Raw genomic sequence first — 12,984 nt, forward strand, 5'->3', positions numbered from 1 at the left:
TATTTTTTCTTGACAATTCATTTCCCAATAGATTACCTAATCTTCAAACCACCTAAAGTTGCATTTGCATCAATAATTTATCACCCAAATATTAACAGTAATGATAGCATTTGTCTGGATATTCTATAGCACTCATTCTCTTTCAAAAAATATCTTGTCCATCTGTTCTCTACTGTGTGATCCCAGTCTAGGTGATCTTTTAAGTGCCTGAGATTTCAGGGATCCACAGAATGGGGGGGGGGAAGCACAACAGAATAGCTCAGGAATGGACTTAGAAGTATGAAATGCCATTTAAAGGAATTTTGGGACAACCTGTACAAATAAAGGTATGGGAAGTCCTCTGAAAGATAAAGTCCTTTTGATTCCTATTTGACTTATTTCTAAACCTATACCTTATCTTCCACTGTGCATTTTTTTTTTTTACCTTATCAGGTGTTAAAACTTTCCCGCTTTCGGTACATACTTGGAACAACAAAGCAGATATACTGAACTTCTCAGTATCAACATGCACTCCCAGCAGAATGTGGGGGGGGGGGGGGGGGGGTGGGGGGAGTGAGGGGAAGGGGAGAAGGCCAATTCTTCTCTTGTGAGAATAAAATCCTTCCTTAATGACTTATTGGATAACAATGCAAGGTCAGCATGAGTATTGTGTCTTTTGTGGTGAGACAGGGGAGGGAAGGGCATTATATTGACCTATGGGAAGATTTTTTTAAATTGAATCATTTCAAACAAAATAATTATGAAAGAGGATGAAAAGTGTCAAACTTTCTGCATTCATTTTATTCTGAAAGATCCACTTAGATCTTAAATAAGTGTTTAAACCAACAAGGTTGAACTGTGTCCTCATGTTTAAAGTCTACAATGTTGAGTAACTAGGTGGCACAGTGGCTAAAGCACTGTACCTGGAGTCCATGAAGGAAGACATGAATTCAAACCTGGCCTTAGATACTCACTAGCTGTATGACCCTGGACAAGTGATTTAACCCTGTTTGCTTCTGTTTCCTCTTCTGTAAAATAAGCTAGAGAAGGAAATGGTAAACCATCACAATATCTTGCCAAGAAAACTCCAAATGGGGTCACAAAGAGTCAGACACAACTAAAAATCAACTGAACAACACAGTGATGGGGGGAGGGGGTTCCAGATTTTCTAAATCAACATCACCCCCAATCCTTTTTGGTTTGTATATGGTTTCTTTTTTTTTTCTTTTTTCTTTTTTGCTTTTTGGAGGGTAATTAGGGTTAAGCAACTTACCCAAGGTCACACAGCTAGTTTTTTTTGTGTGTTAAGTGTCTGAGGACGGATTTGAACTCAGGTCCTCCTGACTCCAGGGCTGGTGCTCTATTCACTGCGCCACCTAGCCACCCCTGTATATGGTTTCTTAATACATAGCTTAATATTTCTTATTTTTTAACTTCTTTAATCTATCTGAAAATGATCAAAAAATTATTTGACAGAAATCCTTGAGTATCTTTGGATATTTAAAGACCCAACTGCTCCTCTGGAGTTTGTTCAAGAATTACTAATCTTAGAAGAAGTTGAGCCTATTCTGAATAATGATCAGTTAAGAAATAAAAATAGTGTTAACATCTATCTTCAGTCAATATTATTTTAGTCCAATTAATTTTAAAGCAGTCCTGCAAACATGGGGAGAAATAGTCTTCAATTTTAGGAAGTGGTGCCTCATCCTCAAGTTTGAGTATCCTTTAGAATTGTCAACTCAAACATCATGACTGCTATGAAGATAATAGAGCAACATGATCCTAGAACAGTAATTGGAAGTATTTTACTGTTAAAGCTTTCCTAAAAATTAAGTATCTATTCATCATGATAGATGCAGATGAACTTCCACTCCTACTTGGCTTTCCATAAAGTTTCAATTTATTAACCTTTTCAGATGTATATAGTTTGTAGGTGTTGTGATATCTTAGTTATGTGATACTTTACTTTTTTTTTTGATACTTTCTTAATACTCAAAAATCTGTTTTCAGTCAGTTCTAAAATTAGTTTAATTGCTTTGGGTATATAAATCAGGAGAGGGGAGATAGATGACCGCAGGACATAAGTGATGTGCCCTTATTAAGTGCATGGATGAACAGCAAAGTCTCAGCAAAAAGAAGGGGTTACAGAACAGTGGGAAAGTGGCAGAATGAAAGGCTCAAAACTGGAGTCATGAAAAAGAGGGGTCTTAACCTAATTAGAGGAAAGAAGTCCTACTGAAGAGCATTCTCATGGAGGAAGTATATGGGAAAAGGGGATCTTCAAGATGATTTTAATAGTTGTAGTCAGAAGGGGAAAGAGTTTTTCTCTTCATTTGCAAGAGAAAGGTCAAACATTCAGAAGGTAGGATGAACTTCCTACTGCTCTGGCAATTTTTGAAAGTCGATGATTGAGGGGCAACCAGATAGCACAGCGAGTAAGAGCACCGGCCCTAGTGTCAGGATGACCTGGGGATCGAATCTGGGCTCAGAAACTTAGTACCCACCCAGAAACACCTGGCCGTGTCACCTTGAGCAAGTTACTTAACCCCAATTGCTTAAAAAAAATCGATGATTGAGAAGGAAAGGTGCAATGGAGGGAGAAGGAAAGCAGAGAGAGCTTCATGAGAGTAGTCTGGGAGATAAAGAAGCTGCTGCAGACAGTTTACTATAAAGATTCTAGGACTAGGGACTGTTCTTAGTAATCCTTGTGAATCAAAAAGGTGTAAAAAAATTTAATTCCTAACAAGTTTCAAGACACTACTTCTATACCATTTTCCCTATTTAAGCTGTTTCTAATTTTGAATCATGTTTCCATATAAAAAAAACTTTGATCAATCATAAGTACCTTTTTATATATTTTTATACATTAATTATGTGCAGGAGGAGGGCAATAGTAGATACTAGGATTAGCAGGGATATGCAAATTTTAATTAGGACAGAGTGTTGAACCTCAGTCTAGAATAATGGAAGTTTTCCCTGACTTGAAGACTCTGAACTATAGTTGTGAGACCTCCCTCCTCTACCTAAGTCTTCTCTTAGCCAAGCTAAGTATCCTCTATTCCCTTAACTAATCCACATGGCATGACCTTGAGGCCCCTCACCATCTTGATCACCCTCTTCTGGGAAACCTGAGTTCAAATCTTTCCATAGAAACTTACAAACTATGGGACAAGGGACAAGTCACTTAACCTCTCTGTGCCTCATTTTCTTCATATATAAAATGATGGTGTTAAAAAGAAAGGCTTCAAATACACCAAAATATGTATAGTAGCATTTTGTTGTTGTAGCAAAGAATGGGAATCAGAGATAGCCATGGATTAGGAAATGGCTAAACAAATTCTGTTACATCAATAAAATGCAGTATTACAGTGAAACAATGAACATGATGAATAGAGAAGCATAGAAATGCCTGGGTAAACTGATGCAAAGTATAGAAAGCAGAGCCAGGAAAACAAGATACATAAAAATATAAATGAAAAACACCGTAAGAACAACTGAAATTGAACATTGTAAAATTAAGAAAACCAAGCTTGACCCCAAAGAAGAGATACAAGAAGATACTTCCTTCACCCACCCCCACTCCTTTGTAGAAAAAAGGTGTGTCTATTCGTTTTACTGAATTATTTTCTTTTAAAAAAAAATATTTGCTATAAAGTATGATGCTGGGGGGGGGGGATAAGAAAGGGATACAGGTGGAACTATTATAAACCATATAAAAACAATTTCCCCAAAACTATGTTTTTTTAAAATGAGAGTGTCAGATCTGATGGTATTATCTAAGATCCCTTCCAGTCCTAAATCTGTAGATTATCTTATGTAGGATCATCAATATCTTTCCCAAAATGTAGGACCAATAAATAAAGATTAACTAACCTTTGTGTTCTCTTAACAGTTTAGGATTGTATTAGCTTTTTTGACTGCTTTTTTTTTTTTTTTTGCTTTGTGGAGGGCAATTGGGGTTAAGTGACTTGCACAAGGTCACATGGCTAGTAAGTGTTAAGTGCTGAGGCCAAATTTGAACTCAGGCCCTCCTGACTCCAGGGCTGGTGCTCTATTCACTTCAACACCAAGCCACTTGACTGCTGTTTCTTTTATTGATTCCTACTGAGCTTGTAGTCTACTACCTGAAATGTTTTTCAGATAATATGCTAGGCATGTTTCCCTCATTTTGATTTGTAAAAGGGGATTTTAACTCATGTTCAAGACTTTTCATTTTTCCTTATTGAATTTTATTATTTTAGCCTGAGGATGAGAGCATTTTGGATCCTGATTTTTCATCTAATGGATTAGTTCTCTCCTAGCTTTTTATGTCTTGTAAATATGATTTGCATGCCAACTACACGTTTAGTCACATCATCAATAAAAATATTGAAGAGCACAAAACCAACTACACATTCCTTAGACTCTACTAGGAACTTCCTTCCAGTGTGACATCAAGCCATTAATGGCTGCTATTTACATCCTGCTATCCAACCAATTCCAAACTCACTTAGTACTACACCTTGTTCCCAAGAACAGTGTACCAGATTGTATTAAATGCTTTGCCAGAACTAGGTAAACTGTATTTGAACTATTCCACTGATTACTAATCTATTGAGTTTTTAAATGAAAAAGGAAATTTAGCCTGGCATAATCTATTTTGGATGAAACCATCTCCTCTCCCCAATACATCGCTTTACATTTTGGTTGGAATAATTCTCCTAATGTAATATTACACTGATCCAGCCATTCCTCTCCTCAAAAATCCTCATTGTCTACTAAATAAAGCATAAACTATCCTATATGAAGAGCATTAGCAGCACTCCACAATCTGGCTCCAATCTGCCATTTGTTATACTCTTACCTGTCAATTACTCTGGTCTAACCAAATTCATCTACCCAGTGTTCTCACATTTTTTTTTCTTGTCTTCTTCCCTTCTGTGTCTATGTTGCCTCCCATGCCTGAAAGAGGTTCCCTGTGTCCATCCTCACCCCTATCTCTGCGTGTTAACAGTATTTCATTTTCTAATTTAGGGCAAAATGTAAGTGCCATGAGGTTTCCATATAAATCTCTCTCCCCATGCTAAAAGTAATCTCTCCCTTCTCCAATTCCTCATAGTACTTTTTCTGGACTTGCCACATTCCACCCTGTATCAGCTTTGTCTTATTTTCCTTATTATATAAGCCCGTTGAGAATGGGGTCTATGTCTGTCTTGATTTTATGTATCCCCAGAATCTAGCTAAATAAGTCTCAAGAAATATTTGTTGCTTCATTACTTGTTCTTAAAAAATGATGGCAAAAAAGCAGTATGTAAAACTTATGCTCTCTAGAACAAGTTTGGAACTACTCCCCAAAAGTTACTCAACTATGCATACTCTTTGACCCATCAATACTACTAGAGGACCCATACTCCCAAAGAAATCAAAGAAAGAGGACAAGGACCCATATATACAAAAATGTAGCAACTTTTTTTGTATAGCAAAGAATTGAAGAGGTTTTGAATTAAAGAGTGCCCATCAATTGGGGAATAAAGAATTATATGTATGAATGTAATGGAATACTGTTGTGCCTTAAGAAATTATAGAGGAAAGTTTCAGAAAAACTGGGAAAGACTTATATGACCCAGTGTAAAGTGAAGAGAACAGGAGGACAATTTGTACAATAACAGTAAGTTTGGAAGTCATAAGAACACATAGATGGCCACATAGTGGCCAGTCATGATTCCGGAAGACCAATGATGAAACACACTACTTACATCCTTGGAGAGGTAATGGGACTAAAGGGTGAGGAAAGAGACATATATTTTTTAAACATGACCAATGTGGGAATTTTTCTTTTTTTTTGCTTGACTATGTATATATGTTGCTAGGGTGTTTTTGTTTCTGTTTCCATCTGCTCCCTGCCAGTGGTGAGAGAAAATCAACCTTTGTTAATTGGGAAATTTTTTTATTAAAAAAAATAATTTAAAAATGCATGTAGCCAGGAAAGGGGTGGGGGGAGAAGCAAATCAAAGGGAAATAAAGAAATAGAAAACAAACTTACATGTGTAACCCATGTTACATCTGAATTTCACATCTGAGGGGAAAAGAAATATAATGACTAATTCCTCTGTAGGGGATTCATGTAATAAGTTGGATAAAAATTGCCCAGAATAGGAAGGCATAGGTGTATTGCATTGTTGTGAAGTCCAAAGTCTTTCCATATGGAAAGTAGATTTTTAAAATCTTTCTACATACTCTAATCAAGCCTTCAGGGACAAACAGACCTAGATTCATTTGGGGAGGTGAAGGTTGAGAGCCAAGAAAACTGGTAGAAGGCAGTAAAGGATTGTGTTGTATAAAAAAATAAGACAGCAATAAACAACATTTACCCTTAAAATTTAAAATTCTGATCCTTTTTAATATCCAACTATTTGTACACCATTTCAGCATTGTTTTCACAAAATTATGTCTTTACTTGTACGTATTAATTTTATTCACATTTATACAAGTAAATAAACATTGGAGAAGCTAAAAACAATACATACTATTCTCTTAGAAAAGTAAAACCTGAAATTCACATTGCCAGAACTTTACGATTAGTCTAGCCTACACTTCTTAGAATTTAAAGTGAATGCAGTGCTAAAATATACATATATATCAACTTGGGGCAATTTTCCCCAACCCTCGTTTTGTTCATTAAGAGACCACATCCAATGCATGGTCTATTGAAATTGAAATGGGAAGTTATGCTCATAAATATCCTTTGAGTGCCCTTAAAATAGCTAAGAGCTTTTTGTTACTATTACCAATAATAAAATTGTCATTCAAAAAGGCCTCTTTGTTTAGTATGTGTAAGTATTTATTTTTTCTTTCCTAGAAAGAGTACTGGGGCTTAGAAAGTTTTCATTCCCTGAACAAGTTCCAAGCTGTATAGTATAGAAAAGTAACCATTTGGAATCTAGAACTGCCCACATTTCTCTACAAGTGTTAAGGGGGGTCATAGTTGGTCTTAAATCTAGACAGTGCTTCCCATATATGGTTTAATATTGAGCATAGTCATGCATTTAAAGATTCTATCATCCTGTGTCATTTTTTAAAACAATAGCAATTTTCAAAAGCACAAGTTTGAAGCAAGCATGCTCATTTCTTTTACACAGTTTATCTGATGCCAGAGACAAATTATAACAAGGTCTTTTATACAGGTCATATTAGATTGGCAGTTTGACACAAGCAAACTAGAGATTTAAGCTATGTAAACACATCTCTTTGTGGTTTTAAATCTAACAAAATGCAAAACTCGATTTTTCACTGAAATATTCCATTAAACAAGGTTTTCACTTCTGACGTGTACTTTGTGTGTCTATTTTTGTCCATTAACATTGTGGGTACATGTAAATATGACTATCACAACACTTCACTAGAAATTTTTGTTCCCAGCTGTCCAAGAGTTTGAACTGATACAACTGAGAAGTTGGGAGGAAATAGTGTAGTAAGACTTGTTTTGTAAAGAACATTATCAATCCCTTTCAGACAGCCATAATTTGCAATAACTGTGCCTTTACTCTGAACCTTTCCTTTACATGACTTAGTTGCCCAAGACAGGGAAGTAGCCCCAAGCAAGGCACACTACTACTACAATCTCCTTCCAGTTTTAGCAACTGATTTTGGATCTAAGTCAAGTACATATAACCTAAGCAGATTCAATATAGAGCATCTTGAGTCTGTAATTCTACCTTCAAACAAGTTAAAGACCCCATTTGAGTCTTCCATTCATTAGTATTTTCATTAAGATAAGGGCATTAAAAAAATGTCATATAATTCATTAACATACTGGACAAGAAAAATAACAAACCAATAGGAAAAGTAGTACATAAACATTTCTACAAAGAGAAGTGCAAGAAGCACAACCTTCTAAATGAGAAGTTTGTTGCTGCTGTTTTTAATATCTTACTGGGTTGTTGTTTTAAATAAGTGTTAAAGGGACGTGGAGAGAAGGAAAGTCACTTTTATTTACACAAACAGCTGCCATTACTTTCAAAATGCTATTACTACTTTGAAGGTGAAGGAAAAAAGAGCTTGGCAGGAGGGAAAGAGTATATTCACAGCAAAAGATTTTAACTAAGATATTAAGCTAAAGTTGAGGAAGGAGAAATCTCATAGCCACATTTCATCATTTAAAATGCCTTTTCATTCCAGATTTTAAAAGATCAGATTCTCAGTCTCAAACTTATTCCATATTAAATAATTTATACTACCTTATTTTCTAATAAGTTATTACAGAGAACTTGTAACAGCATTATGAGAAATTATATGTGTTTATAAGAAAGGAAAAAAATGAATGATAACAGAATTGTTTCACAGTCAAAGAAGCTTCATAGGTTGTAATCTAATGAAAGGAGAGGTAAAGGAGAGGTGTCCCTCTTCCACACTTCTAAGAAAAATTGACAAGTTTATTATAGTCACTTTTAAAGAAATCAATGTAAGTTATTAATACTACATATCAAAAAAAATAAGATTAAAACCTTATGTTATACTCCCAGTAATTTTTGAACAAAATTATTTTGATCACTTTCAGCCTTTAGCTTTCTATGGATTTGTCTGGATTTTCACAGTAGTAAGTTACTTACATGCAAGTCAGTTTTCTAAACTAGAAAAAGGCTGACTTTTTAAAAATAGTGAATTGAAAATGAATTTCCTAAGGCTACATATCGACATTTAAAACCAACCTTACTTCACAGTGCCACTTTCTGATTGTCAGTTGCAATGTGAAAAGTTTAAACTTGGTTACTAAATCCAACCAGGTGACAAATTATTTGAGAACACTGAATTTTATATCCCTTTACACAACTGCACTCATTGCCACATTCTTTTGGACATGTGTTACTTCCAGTGTCTACAGCTTAATAAAGTAATGATGACTTTAAAGGATTATCACCAGAAGTGCTGGCATGCATTGGTGATTGGTTTTGGTGATGATATATGGAATAAAGAGATTTCATTTAACTCCTATCATTTGGTTCAATGACTAGCACAGATGGCTCTCTGAACAAAAGAATAAACCTCAAAATCATATAAAGGTCAAAAATCACAGAAAGGCTTACTATTTAGAAATCAGTTTTCAAAGCTTAATATATTTATAACTAAACAAGTAGAATATATTTAAAGACCAGATGAGGATGGGGAAAAATTAGTATGAAGAATGGATATATACACTACAGTTTGTACTGTTCCATAGACTGAGAATAAAAACTTGGAAATGTTTAGTCTCACATCTAAAAGCACCTGTTATAATAACACACAATTTTTGTTCATGTGGCTGCTAGAGCTACATATGCAAGATTTTTCCTTTAAGGATCTTTAGAATCATATCCCACAATCAGGTCCCCATCCCTAATAAATGGAGAAAGAAGCCATGTTCAGGACTCAGCTGGTTATTTTAAGGACATTTTGGAGCTCAAGAGAAAGATAATTACTCCTGAATTCTTACACATATGCAGGGAAACACACTCATTCCCTGAGACTATGTCCTGGCATAAGAATATCAAATAAGGAATGCCATTGATTAGTAAATCTGAGGAATACTGCATAAAGCCAAGGTTTACTTATTGTTGAATTAGTTTTGGAAAGGAAAGCAGTGAAAATAAAAATGAGGTTATACCCCTCCCCCCATGTCCTGACATAATTTCTACAAAATGCCCATTCCTGATAAGTCCCAGGACCTCAGTACTTATTTGCTTATTGGAAGTTTGAGTACAAAAATTTACTGCTCTGAAGCCCATTTATTCTTAAAAGCCAACTGGTACCCAAGTGACAAAATACATGATTAAAATAGGATCAGCAAGTCTTAAATCACCGGGAGTGTACTCTGAGAGAAAAAGTTCTGCAGCAGAAAACTTAACTTGTGACAGTCTTTGACTCAAAGAAACTTCAGTCTTACCCTAAAATATTTATTGCATGAATATCTCTCAATTATAATGTACTTGGAGTATTAAATAGTTAAGTGCCCAGACCAGTAGGGGGGAAATTAAGTTTCAGCCCCTAGAAAAATGTTCAATGTTACTGTCCACATGAAATGGTAAATGAACTAGTAAAGAAATGGGGTAAGTTCTACTTTGACCAGAATTTGTTTTAAGTTGGTAGGGATCAGAAGAACAGCTATCAGGAATGACAGCTCTTTTGCTTAATTCTTCCACTGGGTAAAATTTCACATAATTGAAAATAGGCTTGTGTTAGGTACAAAATGGAACCCTCTTACTTTGTACAGGGTTTGCTGATATGCAAGAGAAAGAGAATGGGCTCCTTCTACAATTATGAAATACTGATTACTAAGCATCTTATAAAACTTGCCACTTAAAAATCACTTGGTATCATTGTCTCCAAAGATTAAGAAGCTTCAAAAACTCAAGAATACCAAAGACTTAGGGAATGATCATCATGAATAACTTCAAATGTCTATGGCTTCAACTATCTGCCCTACTACAGAGGTAGGTAACCAAAATACATTTTTAAAAAGCACTCTTCTGGGAACCCCCTAAACCAAACCTTACATAATCATTTGGTTTCCTAAACCAATGTCTTGTTTTTAATGAGGTTATCTAAGCACATTTTTCTTTCATCAAGCTCTTGCTGAGTAGCATCTCATATATTCCGTCATCCATGGATTATCTGCTGAGGAAGGCTTGACCCTTCTGGGTTTCTGCACATCTACAGAATAGGCTCTTTGCCTCTGAATGACCAGTTTCCTTTTTTCCACTTGTCTTCTATTCTTGGCTCGTAATGCTGATTCATGAATCTGTGAAGGTTTAAAAAAAATTAAGTATCATAAATCAAATTGTCTTGGCATTGACAAAATACTATTTTAGTCGACTCTTTTTTTTCTTGAAGCCAGCCAGATTCACGAGAGAACAAAAGTGAAATAAGGATTTAAATATATTTAACAAATGGAGAAGCATCATGAGGTAGTGGACAGTCCTGACATACTGGCTATGTAACAGCAGACAAGGAAGTCATTTAACCTCTTTTGTCAGAGTCACTAGCATCTCTAAGACTATTTTAAAGTTGAAGAAGAAATGCTGGTCCCCATCAGTGAAGGGAGTTCCCATGCCAAGAATACACCACACTAAGGAAATCATGGGTCTAAAGCAAACAAGAAAACAAAAAATAGTTCATGAATTAATGAAAGAAATTACCAGGCATTAAAAAAGAGATAAATAGAGAAAGGGAAAGAGAGAGACAGAGACAGACAGAAGGGGGGAGGGGGGGAGAGGGGTTGCCTCAGAGTTACAAAGACCTGGGATTCAAATGTAAACTCTGACATATACTGGCTATATAACATTAGGCAAGTCACTTAACCTCTTCTCAATGCTCTAGAAAATTCTCTAAGATTAAGTTGCAAAGGAGGTGCCTATCTGCTTTATTAGATGGAGTTTCTCATTGGCAGTTCCCCATACTCATAAAATTATAGGTACAGTTCAAAAAACCTGAAGAATTTTTTTTTTAATTTTCACAGTCCCAGTTTTTAGAGATGCAACTAAAAATTTGACTTGGTGAACTTATATAGCTGCTAGCCGTTACCATGCCCATGCCTTGGTCTTGTAATGAATTCAGAGAATTTCAGAACTGAAAGGAATCCTAGTTGTTAATAATGATTCATGAAGCATACAGGGATCCTGATGGCTAGAAAAAATATATAACTGAAGAAAGCAGAACCAAGATAACACTATATACAATAACTACAATAATGTTATGGGAAACAACAATAAAAGACACAATTCAGATGATGATAATAATAATAGCTCACCTTTAAATAGTGTGCCAGGCACTGGGCTAAGTACTTTACAATCATTATCTCATTTGATCCTCACAGCCTTGAGAAATAGGTGCTATTATTATCCCTATTTTACAGATGAGGAAACTGAGGAAAACAGAGGTTAAGGGACTTGCCCAAAGTCACACAGCTAGTTAGCATCTGAGGCCAGGTTTGAATTCAGGTCTTCCTGTCTCTAGGTCTAGTGCTCTATCCACTGTACCACCTATGAAGTTGCAAGTCTTTGATTTCAGAAGGTAAATGATGAAACATATCTCCCTCCTCTCAGTACAGATGGTGAACTCCAGGTATGGAATTCAGCATATACACCCCATCAGAAATAATTGATGTTAGCTTGTTTTGCTCACTTGTTTTTCTTTGCAATGAGAGAGGGTTCTACAGGAAGTGATGGACTCTGTAAAGCATTAGACTAAACTTAAAAAAAATAATAATATCGTTTCATTGACTCTTTAGTGCAGAATAGCCCTGAAACCACATGAGGAAGATTATCCCACTGTGGTCCTTTGGAATCAAATTTTCATAGCTTTTATAGCCAGAGATACCATTTAGTTCAACTCCCACATTTCCAGGAGAAACTAAGGCCCTCTCAGGGAGATAAAGTAACTTGGACAAGGACACGAGTAGCCAAATCAAAGTGGCCAAATCCTGGCAGAGCCAGGATCTGATCCCAGGAGCTCTGATTCCAAAGTCAATGCTCACGTTGCTCTTCTGGGATGAGTATTCTATAACTTCATGCTCTGGCACATTCTAAGTATCCATAACAAAAGGTAAAACTAGATGAATTAAGGAATCTATTCTAGTTAAGTATGACCTGGAATTAGTATTTCTCAAAATGCAGTGTTCAACCCATTTTATCTTTTTACCTCCCCCAGTGCCTTAGTATGTGTTTAAGTAAAGAGCAGAATGAAATTGAGCTTGTCTGAGGACAGTGAGATTGGCACAGCTTTTATTCAGTCATTTTCTGACTCTTTGTGACCCCTTTGGGGGTTTTCTTGACAATTATATGAATATGGATATCTCTCAATTGTAATGTACTTGGAGTATTAAATAGTAAGTGCCCAGACCAGTGGTTGGGCTGACGGGGGAAAAAATTTTTTCCCAAAAAAAAGGGGAAAATGATAGGGGAAAAAAGGGGGGGATGTTCTTTTTTGAAAAAATTTTGTTTATTATGGGGGCGGGACACGAAACAAACATTACAAGAAAATAGCTCTCTGTCT

At 35.8% G+C, this 12,984-nt stretch overlaps 1 protein-coding gene across 2 annotated transcripts in view; it reads right to left on the minus strand.

The window, feature by feature from the left end:
* Positions 1-6,337: 6,337 nt before the first annotated feature.
* Positions 6,338-12,984, minus strand: part of CCSAP (centriole, cilia and spindle associated protein) — a 20,258-nt gene continuing 13,611 nt past the window's right edge. For both annotated transcript variants that reach the window (XM_069064882.1, XM_069064883.1), the window contains one exon: positions 6,338-10,732. In XM_069064882.1, the coding sequence (XP_068920983.1) occupies positions 10,556-10,732 (177 nt within the window). In that variant the 3' untranslated portion in view covers positions 6,338-10,555. The remainder of the gene's footprint in view (positions 10,733-12,984) is intronic.

This window comes from Petaurus breviceps, unplaced genomic scaffold, assembly GCF_028583685.1.
Source record: "Petaurus breviceps papuanus isolate PSGF00001 unplaced genomic scaffold, PetGlider_PUasm1.0 90650, whole genome shotgun sequence".
NCBI lineage: Eukaryota > Metazoa > Chordata > Mammalia > Diprotodontia > Petauridae > Petaurus > Petaurus breviceps.